Source organism: Ambystoma mexicanum, chromosome 7q (genome assembly GCF_040938575.1).
Source record: "Ambystoma mexicanum isolate Mex_15411 chromosome 7q, UKY_AmexF1_1, whole genome shotgun sequence".
Taxonomy (NCBI): Eukaryota; Metazoa; Chordata; class Amphibia; order Caudata; family Ambystomatidae; genus Ambystoma; species Ambystoma mexicanum.
In genome coordinates this window covers 705,693,860-705,714,109 of record NC_090941.1, presented here as the reverse complement: position 1 = coordinate 705,714,109, position 20,250 = coordinate 705,693,860, and the positions used below count along the sequence as shown (strand labels likewise).

Here is a 20,250-nt window from a genome sequence, read left to right as displayed (position 1 = left end):
GAAGTGGAAAGGCACTGTGGTGGGTTCCTCTTACTCTGCTTATGCCAGGGGAGAATTGGTTTGGGTGGCACTGCACGTCCCGTTCCAGCTCATCCAGGAAGTAAAGGACACTGAGGGGAGGATGGTCATAGTGAGAGGGTTGGTCGAAAATAGAGAGGTGTGCATTGCAAACACGTACGCCCCCAATCATAATACGGCGGCATACTTTAGGACCCTGTGCACCAACCTAAGTATGTGTGTGGGTGGGACGGTTATCTGGGGCGGGGATTTCAACTGTGTGCTAAACCCCAAAGTAGACAGGTCTGATAACAAAATAGACAGGCCTGCCCCAGCAGCTAGAACATTGCAGACCTTGCTGGACGATTTTGGGTTAGTAGACGTGTGGAGAACGAAGCACCCTAATGAAAGGCAATATTCGCATTACTCAGCCCCTCAGCAATTGCACACTAGACTAGACTATGTGTTTGTCACGTCGGATTTAATGATAGGACCCTCGCTTTATATTCTACTTGAGTAATCTCTGTCGGATCAGTCGCCCCTGGTCCTGGGGTGGCAGTACTGCCGCCCTAGGGCACGGATTCCGACGTGGCGCCTCCGCGCAGAGGCGCTTAAATATCCAGTTTTTAAAGAGGATATCAGAGACGAGATTATCAACTATTTTGAGGTGAACACTGGCAGTGTTGACTCGGCGGGCACGCTATGGGAAGCCTTTAAAGTGGTGATGCGGGGTATGGCCATAGCTAAATCGAAAGGCCTGCAGGGCGGGGTTCTGGCAGACCTACAAAAAGCGGAAGAGGTACTAGAAACTGAATTAAAAAAGGGAAGTATAGACACGGAACGGGTACTTAACCTACAGCAGCAGTGTGCGGAACACTGGGAAAGGCTCTGTAACCTTAATTATAGAAAATATGTTGAGAGACAGAATGCGGGTGGGGATACAACTGGCCGCCTCTTAGCGTGGCTGTACAAGCGTGAAACCCCTAGGCCCCTGATTAGGACAGTAACCAGTGAAGATGGTGAGATAGGGGACACCCAAGAGGAAGTCAATAGGAAATTTGCGGATTACTACAGGCTATTGTACGAGGATAAAGGGGAGGGCAGCCAGGAGGAGATACTTGAAACTCTGGAAGATATAGGATTACCCAAAATCAGTGCAGAGGAAAGAAAAGAACTGGATGAACCAATTACTTTAGAGGAGTTGAAGGAGGTGGTTAGGCAGCTGCCTACTTGTAAGACCCCAGGAGCGGATGGGTTCCCTAGTGAATTTTACAAGGCATATAGGGAGGAAGTACTCCCCCAATGCTAGACATGCTAAACGAGGCGTTTGAAATGGGACGGTTGCCGCAGTCTCTTAGGGAAGCGATCATAATACCGCTCCCAAAACCTAATAAACCAGGGCATAGCTGTGGCTCATACAGACCGCTGTCGATGCTGAACCAGGACAGCAAGATACCAACGACAGTCCTGGCAAACAGATTGCGGAAAGTGATTAGCAAATTAATACATCCAGACCAGACAGGCTATGTCCCGAACAGGAATATAACCCACAATCACAGGCAACTCCATAGGATAGTTGAATGGGGGGTGACAATGAAGGTGAAATGGCAGTTGTGTCTCTAGACGCAGTAAAGGCCTTCGACTCGGTTAGGTGGCCGTGGCTGCTGGCGGCCCTGGAAGAGTATGGGGTTGGGTCAGGGTACCTCAGGGGGGCGACGATGCTGTATAGTGAGCCGCTAGCGAGGGTTCGAACAGGGGCGGTGATATCTGAGAGGTGGCAACTTAGTAGGGGCACTAGACAGAGGTGTCCCTGGTCCCCGATGTTGTACATTCTGGCTCTGGAGCCCCTGGCTGTATAACTCAGACAACAATACAGCACGATAGGTATTGAAGTAGGAGGGGAGAGGCACCTGATATCCTTATATGCAGACGATTTGTTGTTATATTTAAAATACCCGGATGAAAATCTTCAGTATATTTTGGAGGTAATGGAAAGGTATGCGAGGCTGTCCGGTATAGCTGTGAACCCTCAAAAATCCAGCATATTCCCGCTGGGTAGTTATAAGGGAATCCCTGTAGAAAGATTACCAGTGGTGCCAGTGCCATGGACTGTCGGTTCCTTTCGCTACCTTGGAATAGATGTGTATCACACATTGGAAGAGGAACATAAACACAACACTGAGGTAGTCATTGGTAAAATCCACAAGTGTGTGGGGTTTTGGGAGAAGTTGCCCTTATCTATGATGGGACGAGGGGCGATGCTTAAGATGGTAGTTCTGACTCGGCTCTTGCATTACTTTAGTAACATTCCACATACGATTCCCAAGAGGTTTTTTGTTCAACTGAATGGTATGTGTAGAAGCTTCCTGTGGCATGGTACCCGGAATACAGTGGCGCTATGGAAGTTGCAAAATTTCCACGAGAAAGGGGGTATCAAGATACCTAATTTTGAGGCTCATTATGTAGCGGGTCAATTACAATATGTTGCCAAATGGCTTTCTGATGAAGAGACCCCTGAATTTAGGTTGTTTGGGCGAGACTGTACCCCGTTTTACCTGAAGGAAATTATCTGGCTGCCAGAGTCAGAAATGAAAGAGCGGCCGGGGATGATGTTGCTGGGGTGGAAAATGTGGCGTCGAGCATGCCGGATGATGGGAGACCCGCACCTGTGGTCCCCGCAGGTACCGCTGGTTGCTTTGGCAGATGGAGACAGACAATTTAGGATGATAATCAGAACCTACTGGGAGTCGGTTGGGCTGGGAACAGTCGGGGACATCTGGCAAGAAGGGACCATCAGGGATTTTGAGGAACTGGGGGGAGAGGCAGGATTGCATGGGGGCCAATACGTTACATATCATAGGCTGGTGCAGAAAATTCGGAAGAAGTGGCCTGAGACAGTATTGGCGGAGGAACCAGACGCCATTATACGGACAATATATGACATAACGGAAGGGGGGCACGAGATCTCTAGACTGTATGAGATGGCGATGACTAAGGTTGGTAAAGAATTGATGCATTTGAGATTGGATTGGGAAGCGGAGGTGGGGGCTCAGATGGAGGATCAGGTATGGGAGCGTGCCCTGGGATACCACAAGAAGGTATCTAGGAATGATAGATGGAAGCAAAAACAGCTGTATGTAACGCATAGAGCGTACATGACCCCTTTGAGGATATCTAAGTTTAGGAAAGCTGGGCGGCAGGCGTGCCCTAAGTGTGATGAGGAAAATGCAGATATGACATGTTTTGGTCATGCCCAGTAATTGAGCGTTTCTGGAGAGAAGTGGCACAAAAACTGGCAGAGAAGGGGGTCACGCTCATCGTAGACACGGCCTGGGCCTGCCTGCTGGGGGGGGTTTCCCAGGCCACGGAAGCTTAAACATGTTGGGAAACTGAAAGACCTGGCATATGTGCTTGCAAAACGGAGGATTGCTATGAGATGGAAAAAGTGTCACAGGCCAAGGGTGGAGGTATGGTGGAGGGAATTGCAGAAATGGGCAGAGGCTGAAACGGTGGTATGGCAGGAGGCAAGTAGCATGAGTGGGGAGGAAGAAGTGGGTAACCTGATGGCGTGGAAATCACTTATAGCTGGATTGTTCGGAACAGTATTGGACTCGGCGGAATCTGAGGAAGGCGATGCCCTGCCACGAGTAACAGATACTGAGTGTGAAAGACAAACAGGCTTGTAACGCGGGGTGGGATTAGGGGGGCGGTGCTTAAGGACTAACTGATGCTAATGTAACTATTGTATAGTGCACTGCTTGTTTGGTTTGTGTTTTTGGTTGTGTTGTAAAATTAATAAAAATTGTTTAAAAAAAAAAAACATGTCAATTACATTTGAATACTAGTCCATTTAATTTCAATCCCACCGTAGGTAAAAGGAAATCTAGCAAAATGGAAACGCTAATGAAGGATAAAAATCAAAGTGTGAGAGGGAAATTGAGAGGTATGCATTCGTACCCAAAGATTGGCTCGGCAAGATAGAAAGAAAGGAAAAAGAATATGTCGGAGTAAGAACAATTGCCTAAAATGGTGTACGAAAATTTAGCACATAACAGAAAGCCAACAAATGTTAAAGGTTCTAGGTACTGATTTTTAGATACCACTGACAAACCTGGAACACCCGGACAAGCCGGCTGACCTTTGCAGCTCTTACTGACCCCTTTCTCTGATAAATTTGGATGTTAAAATGTTCGGTAACATGCTTAAATGCCCCATATCATATCCTGATCAATCAGGTTTTATACCTCGGTGCTCTACGGCACTTAACCTGCGCCAACTCTAACATCCTGGCTCAAATAGACCCGACTGCTCAGATTGTGGCAGCCACGCTAGATATACCAAAAGTCTTTGATAAAGTTTCATGGCGCTTTATGTATGTTCTATTGGAGAAATGTGGTTTTAGCCCGTTTTTTTCCTTGTATGTGTGATTGCTCTACAACTCGCTATTTGCTAAGGTTAGCACTAATGGGACGCTGTCTGACCCAATTCATATAGCCTGGGGAACTCGTCAGGGCTGCCCCCTGTCACTGCCCTTTTGCTATAGCCATTGAACCCTTAACAGACCTTATCCGGCACAGGGGCATCCAGATAGCTGGAGAGCCTGAAATGATATCTTTACATGCAGACAATGCTATAGTATATGTGATGTATCCCGAAACCCATTTGCACCCCATAATGTGTGATGTTGTTGCCTTTGGGGAACTTTCTGGACTTCAAGTGAGCTGTCGTAAATCCGAGCTTTTCCCTCACTGATGCCACGGCTGAGCCCCGAGATCTACTTGGTTTCACACGGGCAAAGACTGCAGTGCGCTATTTGCGGTCACATTAGCTAGACATCACAATACTCTGACTGTAACTATGCCAAATCACTGGCGCACCTTTCGCTTAGACTTACGACTTGGGCATGTCTGCCACTGACCATCGCAGGTCAAATTTCTTTGCTCAAAATGTCGATTCTCCCAAAGATCCTCTATTTTTTCCAAAATATACCTCTATTGAGTGGCGTGGCATTTTTCAGAGAACTGGCAGCTGCTGTCAATGCCTTTGTGTGGCACCCAGGCGCGGTGCACCTCAAATAGGATGCCTTGGCAATGCCCTATGCGCAAGGGGGATTTGCTGCACCTGATTTTCAGGTATATTGGTTGGCAGCGCAAACTCAGTAAGAAGCTTTTTGGATACCACTGACAAACCTGGAACGCCCGGACAAGCCGGGTGTATGCAATCACGCTGCATGCCAGGCTCGAGAGGCGCATGGGTTTGGGGGGCTTTGGGGTATTGGATATTTAGTGGTGCCTCCAGTGTTGATAGATCCTTGCCCCTTTGATCCTGCAAGCGTCACTTCGCTGGCCTGCTGCAAAATATGGACGCAGTTGGTAATCGTGCATCCCTGCCACGGCAACTGTCCGCTTTGAACCTGTGACCCAGCATTTCCCAGGGTAGATGCAGTTACTGGGCGGGGTGGGACTCAAAACGGATATAGCATGCTATGGAACACGTTTTTGAGTGGGAACTTTATCGCTGCGGTCGACATTCCGAGACTCACGCAATATAAATCTGGCTGCACTATATTGGTGTTCGCAATGGCTTTAGGTGCAGATGGGAGGGTTTCCCAGTGGAACCTGAGAATGACTCCTTGCTTGGGTATATTATGGGGACCCCTGGTTCCCGGGGTACGGTCTCTTCTCTGTACATGTTAATACAAGACCGAATGCTGATGCCCCTGGCAAAGTTGCGAACTAAATGGGCAATAGACATGAATCTTCAGATTACTGAAGACACTTGGGGATAAATGTATGCGCAAATCTGGGAGGTCTCCTTTAACTGGCAATTTCACTTGATACAATTCAAAATACTACACAGATACCATTGTACGCCAGCGAGGCCGAAGCTCTTTTCCCAGGAGACTGCGGGTTGTTGCCCTAGGTGGGGGCGAGGGGGAGCTGAATACTAACACATGGCGTGGCGTTGCCCTAATCTAGATGATTACTGGAGGGATGTTTGAACTATCCTCACTGATATGACAGATGTCAAGTTGGATGCTACCCCCATGCAATGCCCATTTCATATTTTTGAGGGGGGTCGAAAACTAGTGAATTTATGTTTATTGCTTGCTATGCGATGTCTGTTGCTGCACTGGTCAAAGCCCACTACCATCAACTGGCCAATGGCGCCGAAGAACAATGGGTCCGCATGCAATCAGTAGGCAACCGCCCGAAAGACAAATGGCTGCCCTTTAAGGCTTATCTGATACGTGCAGGAGATGACCCGTTAGCATACTGATTGTGACCTTAAGAATCCTCCCGTTATGTTATTATTGCATTTTTCACTGTGGTTCCTCCCCTTGTTTATGTATGCTACTGCTTTAATTATTTCATGTCGTTTCCTTAAGAGCAATGCCCGTGGAGACTTCCACCTGTGTGTGCACTACCAGTTTGTATGTTTGAGTTTTGCAAGTGATTTATGTAATGCTCTGAACCAAGTGCCTTAATAAAAAAAAAGTTTAAAAAAAATAAAAAAAAACAGGAACTCCCCCAGGATTACATACAATTGAATCCCATTACTGAGAATGAGTGGGTAAACCATTTTGGTAAGCTTTATGCTTCTATCACTAGCTTGGTATCTGCATAGAATTGGAATAACCTTCCTAATTCGGTCCATTTCTCCAAGAAATTAATGAATCGGGAACATTTCCAGGGCGCCAGGCCCAGATGGCCTTGCAAACTTCACCCTCAAAGGAAATCCAGATTCTGGCATTTTACACCAATTATTGCTATTATTATTTTCGTATATTGCGCAACACGCCCATGGGCCTCAGTGCGCACAAAGACAAAAACAAAACATAAAACAAACAGTAAAATTGGATGCGTTTGTGATCGAGACTTCAGAAATGGCAAAAACTTGGTTTAAATCCAGTGTAGTGGTCCCATTTATAAGAACGGCCTGAGAGACAGTCCAAGCAACTATAGGTGGATTACCTTACTCAGTGTCAGAAGCAAGGTTTTCACACTTTTAATATTGGAAGGTCGGACAAACTGGGCTCATAACTCAAGTTGTATAAGTTGTATGACTTAATTTCAGACAAGCTTCCATAAATAAATTGGATCCTCGATAAATGCTCTGATCTTTAGTTTGTAAAATAGCTAAGTCCAAAAAATAGGTTTGGGGGGGGGGCGGGACGATTTATGCTGCTTGTTCACCTTACTGCAACTTTTGGTCTGGTTGATAGGGGCTTATTGTGGCAAAAATTGGAAAGATGCACATATCAAAAGATAATTATTATTGTGTTGCATAATGATAATGTCATCCAAGTAAAATTAAATGCAATCAGAACTTTCATAAAGGCATTCCCACACTTAAAGGTTTCTAAACTGGGGGGTGTCCTCACCCCCCCTGCTTATTTAATCTCTACATGTCGGATACATGATAAATATTAGGAGCCGTTAAGTGCCCTCCCAAACGGGGTCATCTTAAAAAATGTTCTAACCTATGCTGACAATATTGTGATCTTTGATTATATACATCGAGGATTGCAGAAGAATTTAGATATCGTGTAATAGTAAGCTAATGAAAAATTAAAGATTATAAGAACTAAAATCAAATTGACAAATAAGAAGCTAATGTCATTTTTTGTTTGGTGAATGATGGTGGAGTACCTAGAATAGATCGAGCAGATGGTTTATATTGGCTTTTCCCATTACACTAAAAGGTCAAAAGTAGCTTTACAGAATAGGCTTATAAGAAAATCTAAGGCCATTCTCAAAAAGATGAAAGCATTCCAAAAGATATGGATAATTTTCTTACATTCCACTATTCAAATTTCTCAAAATTGAAAAAAATGTTCTTTTTGACATGGCTTAGAGATTAGGTATTATATGGGCTATAAATGGTTAGTGATTAAGTAATAATACATTTGTCTATTGAGACTACCTTACTCATACCAGTGTTACAGGTGCAAATATTGCTTTGCATCCCAGAAGTAGCGCCATGACCACCTAACATACCTTTATCATCAAACTTTCTGATGCACTTTTCCCTACTTTGCTTACTGTTGCCTCGCTTTGCTGCTTCCTTTCCTGCTTCTGCTGCTCTACCATCTTCGCTGGTCCTCCCAATCAGTCTAGTGTCCAGATTTCTCCCAGTCTCTCTTCCTCCCCTTCCTTGACTCTCTGCCCATTCATTCCACTGTCCTGAAGTACAGGGCCAGCTGACCCTCCAACTGGAAGCGCACCTTATCGACTGTTCATCTTGAACACTGGATTGGAGTTAATCATCACGGCCTTGAGTCACAGGCTGCACAACCAGAAATGCTGCCACCTACCTCAGTGTTTACGCTGTCCTGTACCAATGTACCAAGTAAACAGTGTCTGGCAGCTGAAAGTGATGCAAGCAGTGAATCCTACCCTAGCCCCAATGCGCTAACCAGTGGGGCACTTGTGGGATCTCTACAGGTGTCAGCAAGCCAAACAGCGACTTGAACACCAGCCAAGGATTACCAGTAACGACATATACAAGGCTGACCACAAGACACATACCTTAATAATTCTTTGCAGATTATACATTTGGAGTTTGGCCTAATTTCGATTAATACAATGGTGACATAGTTTAAATTGGACCTGCATCAGAAAATTAGGAAGCCAAAGATGCTTTATTGTGACTGGAGACACAATGGTGGTGACTACATGTATGCATTATTGTGTACAAACTATCAGAGTAGTGTATATCCACAGACACTGACATTAATAATAGTACACTATAGGAAAGTAAATGAAGGGAAAGGGATTCGCAGGATAATATCAGCACTAGTTTAAAGTGGAATATCTTAAATTCCCATTGTTCAGAGTAATGTTGATAGCTATTTGAGAAGGTTTGCATCAAGAAAGCGTAGATCAATATTCCTGTGAAGCCATTTAAATCCAATTCCAACTCTTGAATTGATGGTACTGCGGTTAAGCTTACTCAAGGGATGTATTAGGAAGGCTTGGTATCAACAGAAAGACAGACACAAGGGACCACAGTTCAAGGGTGTTTATTGAACTTCAAAAAAGGGTTTGAAAAAAACCTATCTAATCCTAAATCTACAGATGGGAGCAAGCTACGACCACCAAATAATAATGTAGTCCTTGTAGTGTATGTCAAAATAAAAGGGCCTATAATAATAAACCTATTGCCAATCCTTACCTCTAAATACAAATAGTGTGGGAAACAATGTTACGAAAAAGAAAGAAGTGTTCACAAAAATGATATGTCAGGATGTCCAGGCCGTAGGCCTCCCTTCCCCACATTTTCGGCACGGGACTAGGCGGTACACTCAAGCTTAGCACAGTCTCTGGCTTATCTAGCACAAGGATACAGTTCAATCATTAGCATCAGGGCCTTCCGTGCCCAAGTCTCTGTCTTTCAAAGTCTCTTCATTCAGCAAGCCTGATGCGTCAAACAAACAATACGTTATTTTCCTCTTTCAGATTATCACAAGTATTCAATTTCTTACACGATTCGCTAATCACCTCGGATACCCCTCAGCCAGGCTCAGATCCTTTCACCACAATGTTCGTACATTATTTATGCATCTTATTCCTCGTAGGGTATTCTTTCTTTCACCCGGAATGCCCCTCAGTCAGGCACAGATCACAGATACCTCTCAGCTGGGCTCAGATTCCTCTAACACAATGTTCGTAACTTCACACAAACTTGCTTTAACCAAAGTGTTTAGCTGATCTCCCTCCGCCGGGCTCGGACCAACTCCCTATATGATTTCATAAACTATTGAAGACTTTGGAATATGCACAGGGATTTTGCTTAACCCGTTGGAGGACCACTTTGATTTCACAATTCTTTATCACTCTTCACATTTGCCACCTTTCAGACTTTCGAATGAGCACCCACTTGGTGCCGGACCACTCAGTCTACGGTATTGTATCTTGGCTTCAAAGTTCAATCACTCATCGGCAGACTAATTGTGTTTGTGTCGCTTGACACACATGCTTCATACACGGTTCTCTTCAGTTTTCATTATACAATGTTGCTGCTTGCAACCTTGACCAACACAGCCTGGTCTGGTTACGGTCTCCCCAACTCACCAGCTGTGCTGACTTCACTGGTGTTGCTTTGTTGTAGGAACCAAGTGCAGTACCACAGCTGCAAACATTTCTACCCGCCTTGGCTATCGATGCAGGAGAGCTCCGGGTACTTCCGACTCCCAATGCAGCATTCTTCAGCCTCGATTCCTGGTCTTACGTTTCCCATTTTCAAAGGTTCATGAAAGTAGCTGTCTTCTGTTGAAAAGGGCAAGGGAACTTCCCCCTCCTTGCAAACCCCTTTGGTTTTGCAGTCTTTCGCTTTGTATTAAACTGCCATCTTGGAACCGTTGCTTACTCATGTGCTTTGCCTTGCTCGGAGTGTGCTTTTGTGCTCGGACTTTTATCCGTGTGGGGAAGTGTGATGGAAGTCAGGTGTCTAATGATCAGTGATTGCCTGACCTTGCCTGACCATTGTATTGGCACATGTCAGGTATACGGCTCGTGTGTTAGCCCGTTTTCTCTCACAGTGAGCTGTCCGTGAGAAAGTGTTCATGTTAGGAAAGGGGGGGAGGGGTTCAGTTCCTAAGGATTCTACCTGGTAGGATGGGGTAAAGGTGTTACAGGGAAGGGGAGAGCGCGTCTCGCCATGCAGTGTCCCACTTCCACTCCCGAAGGACCATTCTGCCAGGTGATCCTCATGCACTGATCAACTCGCAGGAACTGGATCCAAAAGTGATGGCTGTGTCCTGGCTACCTGGATGACAGATCCCAGGGGACTAGCGGGTGAGACACCTTCAGGTTTCTCACAGATGTCACGCATGTAAACTGTTCGATTGATCAGGAAACAGGAACTTTAAAACATGGGATGATAAATTGTAATGCTACCTGGGATTACAAATTGATTATTTCTAAAGCATTGCATAAAACATAAAATGTTATATTGTGCGGCTTAGAATTTTTCTAAGGCGGCAACCAAATTGCATCGATTATCAATGTTGTACAGTATCAAATGATGTATATCATTATAAAATGAGGAATTGTACGTAAAACACAAGGAGTGTACAGATTATAGTAAGAAATTCCCTTTTAATGGTCTAAAGAATGGTATCTATGGTAAGTAAATTGAATGTGTTTTTATACTTTGTAATTATCTATGTATTTCGTAAATGCTGCTCTAAACCAAATGCACAAAAACATTAGTACACCATTACCACACAATATATAAATATTAGTAATCTTGGCGAGGCACAACAAAGGGAGTAGGGAGCAAATATCATCTGCACTGCCAGTTAAAGATATATTTTTTTAAAAGACATTACTAACAGTCAATAAAATTAAATGTTGACTTTTGAGAGAGATGGTTTATGAATCAGTTCAAGGAAACAGGATTACCTGAATGTTGTTGGGATGGTGGCTTATACCCATACTTCTCAAAAACATCTTTTATTTGTTCAAGGTCTGATTTTGTTCTTTGCTTCAAAAGTTTACAGGCCCTTAAAAATCCAGCAAGATCTTTCTCTCTAGATATTGCTCCATCAATGGTGACCTGAATCTCGCCCTGTTGGTGGGGAAGCATATTTCAACAAAGATGAAAAGAAAGAACGCACATCTGGGATAAGATTATGCGCTTGTTTTGCTGACAGAGTATACAAGAAATGTATTTGATTGAGAAGGAAAGTTTCATGAAAGCAAGATATTGCCCATAGTTCTGTGTGTATATACATATATATAATAGAACACACATTCAAATAAACATAAGCAAAAAGGCATCTAACAGTACTGTAATATAGGTATACCTTTTTCTTTAAAAACTAGTCATTACGCCTTGTATAATCATAAGAAAAGATAAAAAGTTAGGTCTAATCATCAATATCACAAAACATATGGACCCTCCACATAACTGCATGGGCTGCCTAGCACACTTTGTATATAACCATGTCCAATCATTGCAGTTGCAAATACAAATTCAGAAAGTGCAGAGAACTTTAACATTCTATTGCTGCAGTCGTTGAACATACACCGTAGTTTTTGATGAATGGTATTCTTTGGCAATCTACCATAACTGGGAAAACAGAAAGAAATCTTGCTATTTCTTCAGGTTGCAAGTTCCAACCGGGACAAAGGCACTCAATGTGGAGATTTTGACAGCTCATTTACAATCGTTTGATACAAAATAGAGGGTTGCAGCATGTCTGTAGAAGCGTTTGACACCAATTACTTGCAACTGCTGTCTAAGGAATACTATCAGATCCTCAATGTTGCACATGTAAATGAATATGGAAACAGATTTCTCTTACTGAAGTGTGACTATTTTAAACAACTGTAGCACAGGGGCTGCATAGCACAGAACAAACAGGAAAGAACGGTGTTAGGTGACTATCTATATTATAAAAAAAAAAAATCAAATACATTTTAAAGAAACCAATTGCTTTACAAAATCCATTCTTACACTGCTCACAGCAGTCTTTCTAAAGTACCCTGTCACGCCCCTGGACGCACACGAGAGTGCGCAGGGGCTGACATGCATGGCTTGGCAGAAAGAGGGAAATTGCGGGCCTCATGGTAAATGTTGTGGTGCGTGCGTCTGTGTGTGTGCGCGTGTGTGTGTGTGTATGATAGAGGAGAAAGGTTCATGGGGCGGGGGAGTGGTGGGTGAGTGTGTGTGTGTGTTCGTGTAGTGAGGGCTTGAGGGGGAATGTTTTGGCCACGGAAGGTTGATAGCGGAGCAAAGGAGGGCTCAGGGCATTAAACCCACCTGAATTTTAAGTAATCCCACCAGCGCAGGAGCGGGTACAAGCAGGATATGCTTCCCAGGGTCTGGGCGTCTAACCCCCGAGGAAAAAGTGATAATTCTGCATTTGAAGGCCACCAGACAAAATCGTCGAACAAATGTAAAAAAAAATGTAAAAGGTGTGTGCCCTTCAAAATGAAGGTGGAGCCGAAATGAAAAATGACAATAAGCAATGTAAAACAATAGTGTATTGACTCTAAATTAAGAAAAGGCTCCTTTGTACATGGCTCAGCCAGTGGGATATACTAGCCTTGTAAGGAAGGCATGGTATCAAAGTAAGAGACACAAGTGACCACAGTCCAAAGGTGTTTTTTGAACTTTATCAAGGGGGTGATAAGTGCTTATTAGAACCTAAATCTAAGATGTGAGCAAGCTACGACCATCAGAATAAGAATAATGCATTCCTAGTGGAGTCTCGTCAAAATAAAAAGGCCTATACTAAAACACATATTGCCAATCCTTACCGCTAGTTTACAAATAGTGTGGGGTTCTGTTCATGGAAAAGAAAGAAGTGTTCACAAAATGATAAGTCTGGATGTTCAGGCCGTTGGCCTCCCTTCCCCATGTTTTCAGCACCGGACAAGGTGTTCACTCGAGCATAGCATGCTCATGGGCTTCTTTGGCACGAGGACAGTTCTATTGCACGCTCCAGAGCCTTCTCTGCCCAAGCCTTTTAAGTTATGAAAAGTCTTTTGATCCAGAGGGCCTGATGTATCAAACAACAAAAATGTTCCCTTCCAAGTAGTCAAATAGGGCGATTCATTTTCACCCTGGATACTCCTCAGCCGGGCTCAGATCCTTTTTCTACCACATTCTTTAGTTTGGATCCCTATCTTTCGGGCTCAGATCCTCTTCTTCAATGCTTATAGAATATCTTTTCTCGGGTGACTCACGGTTTACCCTGGTCCCCCCCCCCCTCAGCCGTGCTCTGATCCCTTTTACACAATTAGTCGCCTTCAGCTGGGCCCGGACCAATTACAGTTAAAATTTAACAATCAATGACTTTCGAATGTGCACGGGTTTGGCTTGACCTGTTGCAGGACCACTTTGATTTCACAGTTCACAATTTTACACTCTCAGTTGGATGCCTAACAGTCTTTCGAATGAGCATCCACGTGGCACCGGACCGCTCTGTACATGGCATCTACCTTGGTTTTAAAAGTTAATTCACTTCTTTGATGTTCAATTATATTCGCGTCACTCATCACATATGCCTTTCATTCTGTTCTTTGCAGATTTGTTCATACCATGGTGCCACTTGCAACCTCGGTTCTAACAAAGACCGGTCTGCTATCAGTCTCCCCATCTCACCGGCTGTGCTGAATTTATTGGAGCGGCTTTGTTGTGGGAGCCAAGGACAGTACCATGGCAGCAATCACTCTTTCCCGCCTCGGCTATCTATGCAGGAGAGTCCCGGGTACCTTTGACACACAATGCACCTTTCTGCAGCTTTAGTTCCCAGTCTTAAGTTTCTTATTCTCGAGGGCTTGGGAAAGTAGAAGTTTTCTTCCTCTGAAACGACCAAGGGCAATTCCCTCCTTGCAACCCTTTCTGGTCTTGCTGCCTTTCTCCTTGTGTAAAACCGCCATCTCCGAACTACTGCTTCCTCGTGTGTTTCGCCTTGCTCAAAGTGTGCTTTCGTGCTCTGCTTTTTATCCGTGTGGGGAAGTGTGATGAAGTCAGGTGTGTGTAATTATCAGTAATTGCCCGACTCTGTCTGACCCTTGTGTTGGGACAAGTTAGGTGTACGGCTAAGATGTTAGTCCGTTGTCGCTCACGATGAACTGTCCTTGAAAAAGTGTATCATGAAAAGGGGTTGGGGGTTGAGCTTCTAGGTATCCTACCTGGTAGGATGGGGAAAAGGTATTACAGGGAAGGGGACCCCACGTCTCATCCTTCGGTGCCCCACTTCCACTTTCTGAAGACCCCTCATCCAGGAGATCCTCCCGCACTGGTCCACCCCCAGGAACTGGATCCAATTGCGATGGCCACCTGGATGACAGATCCCAGTGGACTACCGTGCGAGAAACCTTCAGGTTTCTCACAGCCTACTTAGGCTGCAATAAGCCCCTTATCGCTATATTATATATAGCTCAATGAAGAGGGTTCGCAAAAGAAACCTTGGGAAATTCCAGAGGAAAGAATTTTCAGCCATCATTAAGCCTAAAACGTACAAACCTCTAGTGCCTAGTTGACCAGACAGTCCCACAACTGTTAAAAAAGAATCTCTTTCCTTGCCTGCTCTGGGACCCATCTGCTTTTCTGCACCGAGCAATAACATGAACGAGAGAAGTAAACCCAATGAGAAGAGGACATGGCCCAGGGGTCAGTCATGAAAACACAGCTCCCATGAAACGGGGGCGTACTCACCCGCAGCTTAAAAACACCTAAATCCATCCCAAAAGAGGGTGAGCAGAAGCAGTGACGTGTCCAGGTCTTGTTAAACACCAAACTTTTGGAAGCAACAACACCTGTGTCGAGGAGCAGCACGAAAACAAGCAGTTTACTAAAGATGGCGACTGTGCTTGTTCGCTGCAGGAATCTGGTAAGAACGGGCACCTGAAAGGGTACCGCAAAAGTAACAGTGCAAGTCCCGATAGGAAAAGGAGCTCTTGAGGAGAACAGGAGCAGCAGATGCCAGGTGACCAACGTCTGAGCTCTCAACCCCTCAACAGTAAAGCACAACAAAGCTGGGAGAAGGGGGTAACTTCCCTCACTCAAATGCAAGAAAGGAGAGGCTGAACGACCCCTCGAGGAAGAGCTAAACTCTGGTTGATGAAGGAGTTAAGATGATGCACCAGCTAATTCACATGGACAGCAATGTTACATTACAAAACTAGACTCTCTCATATGTACCGTGCTCGGTGAGAAGGGCTGCCGACAGATGGCTCATTGTAGCTATGCGGCGTGCTGGCGCCAGTTAGCAACACCAACACAGTTGAGATATAATGGGCCTGATTCATGGAATAATCTGCGCGTAAAAAGAGGTACTTGCGTGCAAAAAAAGGCGTGCAAGCGCACGTTTACTGATTTATGGAACACATCCCGCATGGCTAACCTGAGACGTGCGCGGATTCGGCGTGGGCTCAACACGTCACAGGGACAACGCAAACGCCTTGCGCAAGATGCCCAGCGAAGGCGCATACCGCCTAGCGCAGTCACCTAAAAAGGGGGCGGCTCACATGTTATGGGGAACAACAAGCGTAAATGTGGGCGTTACGTGGGAAGTACCACAGTAAAATACTTGCAACGCGCGCCTACAACACGTAGTCATGGAAATAAACAGGGCTCACCGGGGCGCGGGAAAAGACACGCTAATCTGGAAACAAATCCTCCAAGCGAAAGCTGGCGTAAGCGTCACTGCGCACCAAAAATAATGCATAGAAGTGTGCACGAAAAATAAACACGTGTGTACAGCTACGATTAATGTACCATCTCTCGCAGCAGTGATCGTGGGACAAAGCAGGAGGAGGATAGCCAGGTTCGAATTTTCTTATCCAGGACCAGCCTTTTTGGGATGTCTGATGACCAGGTCTATGGCAGGTATAGGTTTCCACCTCATATCATCTTAGACCTGGTCACTGAGTGAGAGGATGACCTTACATCACCGGCCCTGTGCTCCCAAGCACCGAGCCCCTTGGAAAAGGTGCTCAATGTACTGCATTTTTTGGCCACTGGGTCATTTCAGCGGACAACTGCCATAGTTCGGGGCGTTTCACAGCCCACGCAGTCACGCTGCCTACGCCAGGTATTGGCAATCATGACAGCACGCCCCTCTGTCCGCAGGCACATATACATGCCTAGAACACCTGCAGAAAGGCAGGCCGTGGTCCAGGACTTTTATGGGGTGGCACACTTTCCCAAAGTGCTTGGTGCCACGGATTGCACCCATGTGGCTATACGTCCACCTAAAGCCACATAGCACATCTATCGCAATTGCAAGCACTGGCATTCCATCAACGTGCAGGTTGTATGTCATTCCAAGGGAATCATTACCTCTGTATATGCCAACTATCCAGGGTGCGCCCATGATAGTTTCATATTCAGAATGTCACCCCTACACCGGGACCTGGAAGCTGGGAGGCATGGCAACACATGGCTCATTGATGAGTAGAAATGGCCATGCACATGCATGCATGTTAGACACAGACAAATAGACAAAGCCAACTAATGAAAACCATTCTCACCTCCCCCGGGGACAGTGCCTACCCTCTGAGCACCTACATGACGACGCCAATATGGAACCCCACCACACCACCCCATGCAAGATACAACGCAGACCATATTTCAACTAGGGCCATATGGTGTGGTGCACATTCGGAGTGCTAAAGTCACACTTCCGCTCCCTGGACCACTCCGGTGGACAGCTACTATATGGACCACCAGTAGTGTGCAGGATCATTGTGGCAACATGTGTCCTGCACAACATTGCAACGCGGCGTGTGTACCGGTGGACATGGCGGTGCCCCCACATCCCCAACCACATGCACGCCCGCTGCGCATGGGTGGGGAAAGGGCACGTGGCAAGGCAGCCAGTACCCATCTTGTGGCACAATTTTTCACCTAAAATCCAACCCATGCGTAATGCACACAGGCCTGGCACATTCCAGGTGACAATCGATGATGACAAAGGGACAATCAACTGTCCAAACCATACCACCCTGAGAATGTGTCCTTGGAAGTGCTACATTGTGTGCATCCCTAACTACTTAAACTAACCCAATCTTGTGTGAACAAAAGGCAAACATTGAAGATGCAGTATGCCACTAACCCCATGCAAAAGTACAAATCTAAATGCTGGTATGTCACCTAAACCCTCCCAAACTTCATGTCACTTGGTTGCCACACCATGCCACGGCATGCAATGTCAAAAGTGACAAATAAATGCCCAACACAACACTGCTGTCCCAAAGTGCACTCCGATAAAGGGAACTAGGTCAGAAATAACTCACTCTCACACATCAAAATAAAATTGTACACAGGAACATCCATTGTCCAGCATAACATATCATAAACACAAGACCCAACAGTGACAGTGTCAGACAGTGACCAATCACAATAGCACAAGTGCCTCAATGTGACTAAACTACCACATGGACCCCTTCTATCTTGAGTGTGGCTGTGCTAACTAAGGGGGGCAGGGAAACGCATACAGCAGGAAGGGGGAGCGGTATCCAGGAGGGAAAAGGATGTTGGGAAGAAAAAGAAAAAAAAATCTCCATGGGTTCCTTGCCTGCACGGCTAGCATAGAGTGGGAGAAGTGTCAATGCTGTCATCAGCCTCTAGTGTAGCATTAGAAGGTGTGCGTGGTAAGGGAGGCTGACCACATATAGCCCTGGTCTGGTCTTCATTGGCAGCGACAATGCGGGACTGATAGGTTTGATTCTGCAGCATGATAGTCCGGAGGTCCGCATGCACCACCTCACGGGATGCACAGAGTTCTGCTTGCAAGACCTCACGGGATGCGCGGATCTTCGCTTGCAAGACCTCACGGGATTCACATAGTTTGACAGAGATGTTGTGCGACAACTGCTCCATCTGCTGTTCTGCCCATCTACTGCGGGATAACTCGAGTGCACCCAGAGTAGATCTGAAGGAGGTATTCTCTTCCCTCAGGGCAGCCCTGTGGGCCTCAGCAGCTATGGCTGCATGCAGAACCCCCAGTTCAGCCCGTCGGCACCTGTTGCTGGCCAACATGTCCAGCCTGTTTGAGCAGCATGTAGACTGCAATGCCTGCTGCTGGAGCTCCATCTGTCTTTCTTGGGGGGGGGGGGGGAGAATGGAATTGGCCACGCTATCCATGCCCTCTGCCAACATCTCACATGATGCCTACTGTTGCTGTCTAACAGCTTACATGGCTTGCTCCCGCACAGTATTACCGGGTGGCACACGGCCACCGCGTTGCCGGACCCTACACCTGCCGGACCCAAGGATACCTGGCACTTGCGGCGCTGGCACAGCCTGTGGCTGCAGGACTGCATTCCTACCTTGATCAGCTGCCCCAGGAACTGGCGCCAATATGTGGGGCGTGACCCTGCAGCTGTAACCACCAAAGACGGACATTCCAACACTGACTGGCCCCGTGAGGGATCTAACCCCCCCCCACCCCCCCGCAGGTGTTTGGGACAGAACAGCACCCATAGTAGAATCACTCCCCTGCGACAGCAATGAGGCTTCCATGTCAGTTTCAGCACCAGGGGCATCGGCTTCCTCAGAGCTGTACTCCGACACACCACTGGCCAGGATGGTCTGTTGCACAAATGGATTATCATGGGCTACCACACCACGTCCTCCACTGGTGCCTGGTCGTGGCTCAGAATACATTTCCTCCTCCACCATCTCCTCCACGTCCTCCTCCACTGCATCCAGTGCCTCATCACCTGACAAATTTAAAAAAAACATGAATACACATGTAAATAGCATATGCCATACACATAGGTATCACAATGTTGTCAGCCAACACATAAACCTGCCAGGTCACACATGGCACAAACTCAGGCACACACGCAGTGTCAATGAAAGGGAAGGGTAGCATGAAAGCAGACATGGATGTGTGTCAAAGGGCAAAAGAACACATGTAGTGCGTGGTGCATAGCACCTGCTTCACACATAAGCATGTGACTGGCATAGTCCTTCCACAAACATGACTGATGCCAAGACACAGATGACACGTAGCATAGCCATGCCATAACTGTCAACCAGCCTGAGATGGAAGTTGAACACTACTGTCCATGAGTCATGTACAATGCATGTCAGATGACATTACATGGAAATCACAATTTGAAAACACACGTGTCACAGGGTGCAACGACGCTACGGTGGTGTAATACAGGGATGGCAGGCACACTGATTCCATAATGCTAGGTCATATTGACATCACGCAAGTGAATAGGCATGTTGAAGGGGAGAACAGGGTTCGGAAGTGTGAGGGTGCAGTGCAGTACATGGAAACGGCCTCAACTATGAATACAAACACAACCAGTAATGTCAATGTTGCAGCCTGATGGCAGTGTAAGGGTAAGTGCAGTCATTATGTGTAAAGTGTTGGCAGTGGGTTTTAGGGATACAGTAAAGCGCCCCCCTTCTCTCTCCCACCCAACCCCACCCAGTGCGGGGGATGGCTGGGAGGCAGTACATTGGTTAAAATGGTGGCTCTGAGGACCGTGTCGTAGCTCACAGTGTAGACAGGTGACAAGTGCATTATCTCAGTCATCTGGGACTACAGCAGGGGAGAGGAGGACAGAAGCATCAGAAGTGCCTCCAGAACCGGAGAAGCTACACCTCCACTTACATAGAGGCAGGGAGGCTGTACCAGAGCGAGGCCCCAGCACAACACAGATGATAACGACAAACTAATTGCCATGAGGAGCAACCGACCCTGAGGGAGTAGGAAAGGGATGACCAAATACCATGAGAAGGAAGTAAATACTGGAGATGGAGTTGAAG

General features: G+C 46.2%; 1 protein-coding gene across 3 annotated transcripts in view; it reads right to left on the bottom strand.

The window, feature by feature from the left end:
• Window positions 1-20,250, bottom strand: part of SKA3 (spindle and kinetochore associated complex subunit 3) — a 1,028,231-nt gene that overhangs the window by 827,819 nt on the left and 180,162 nt on the right. For all 3 annotated transcript variants that reach the window (XM_069639377.1, XM_069639379.1, XM_069639378.1), the window contains exon 4: window positions 11,406-11,571. In XM_069639377.1, coding sequence (XP_069495478.1) covers window positions 11,406-11,571 — 166 coding nt within the window. The remainder of the gene's footprint in view (window positions 1-11,405; window positions 11,572-20,250) is intronic.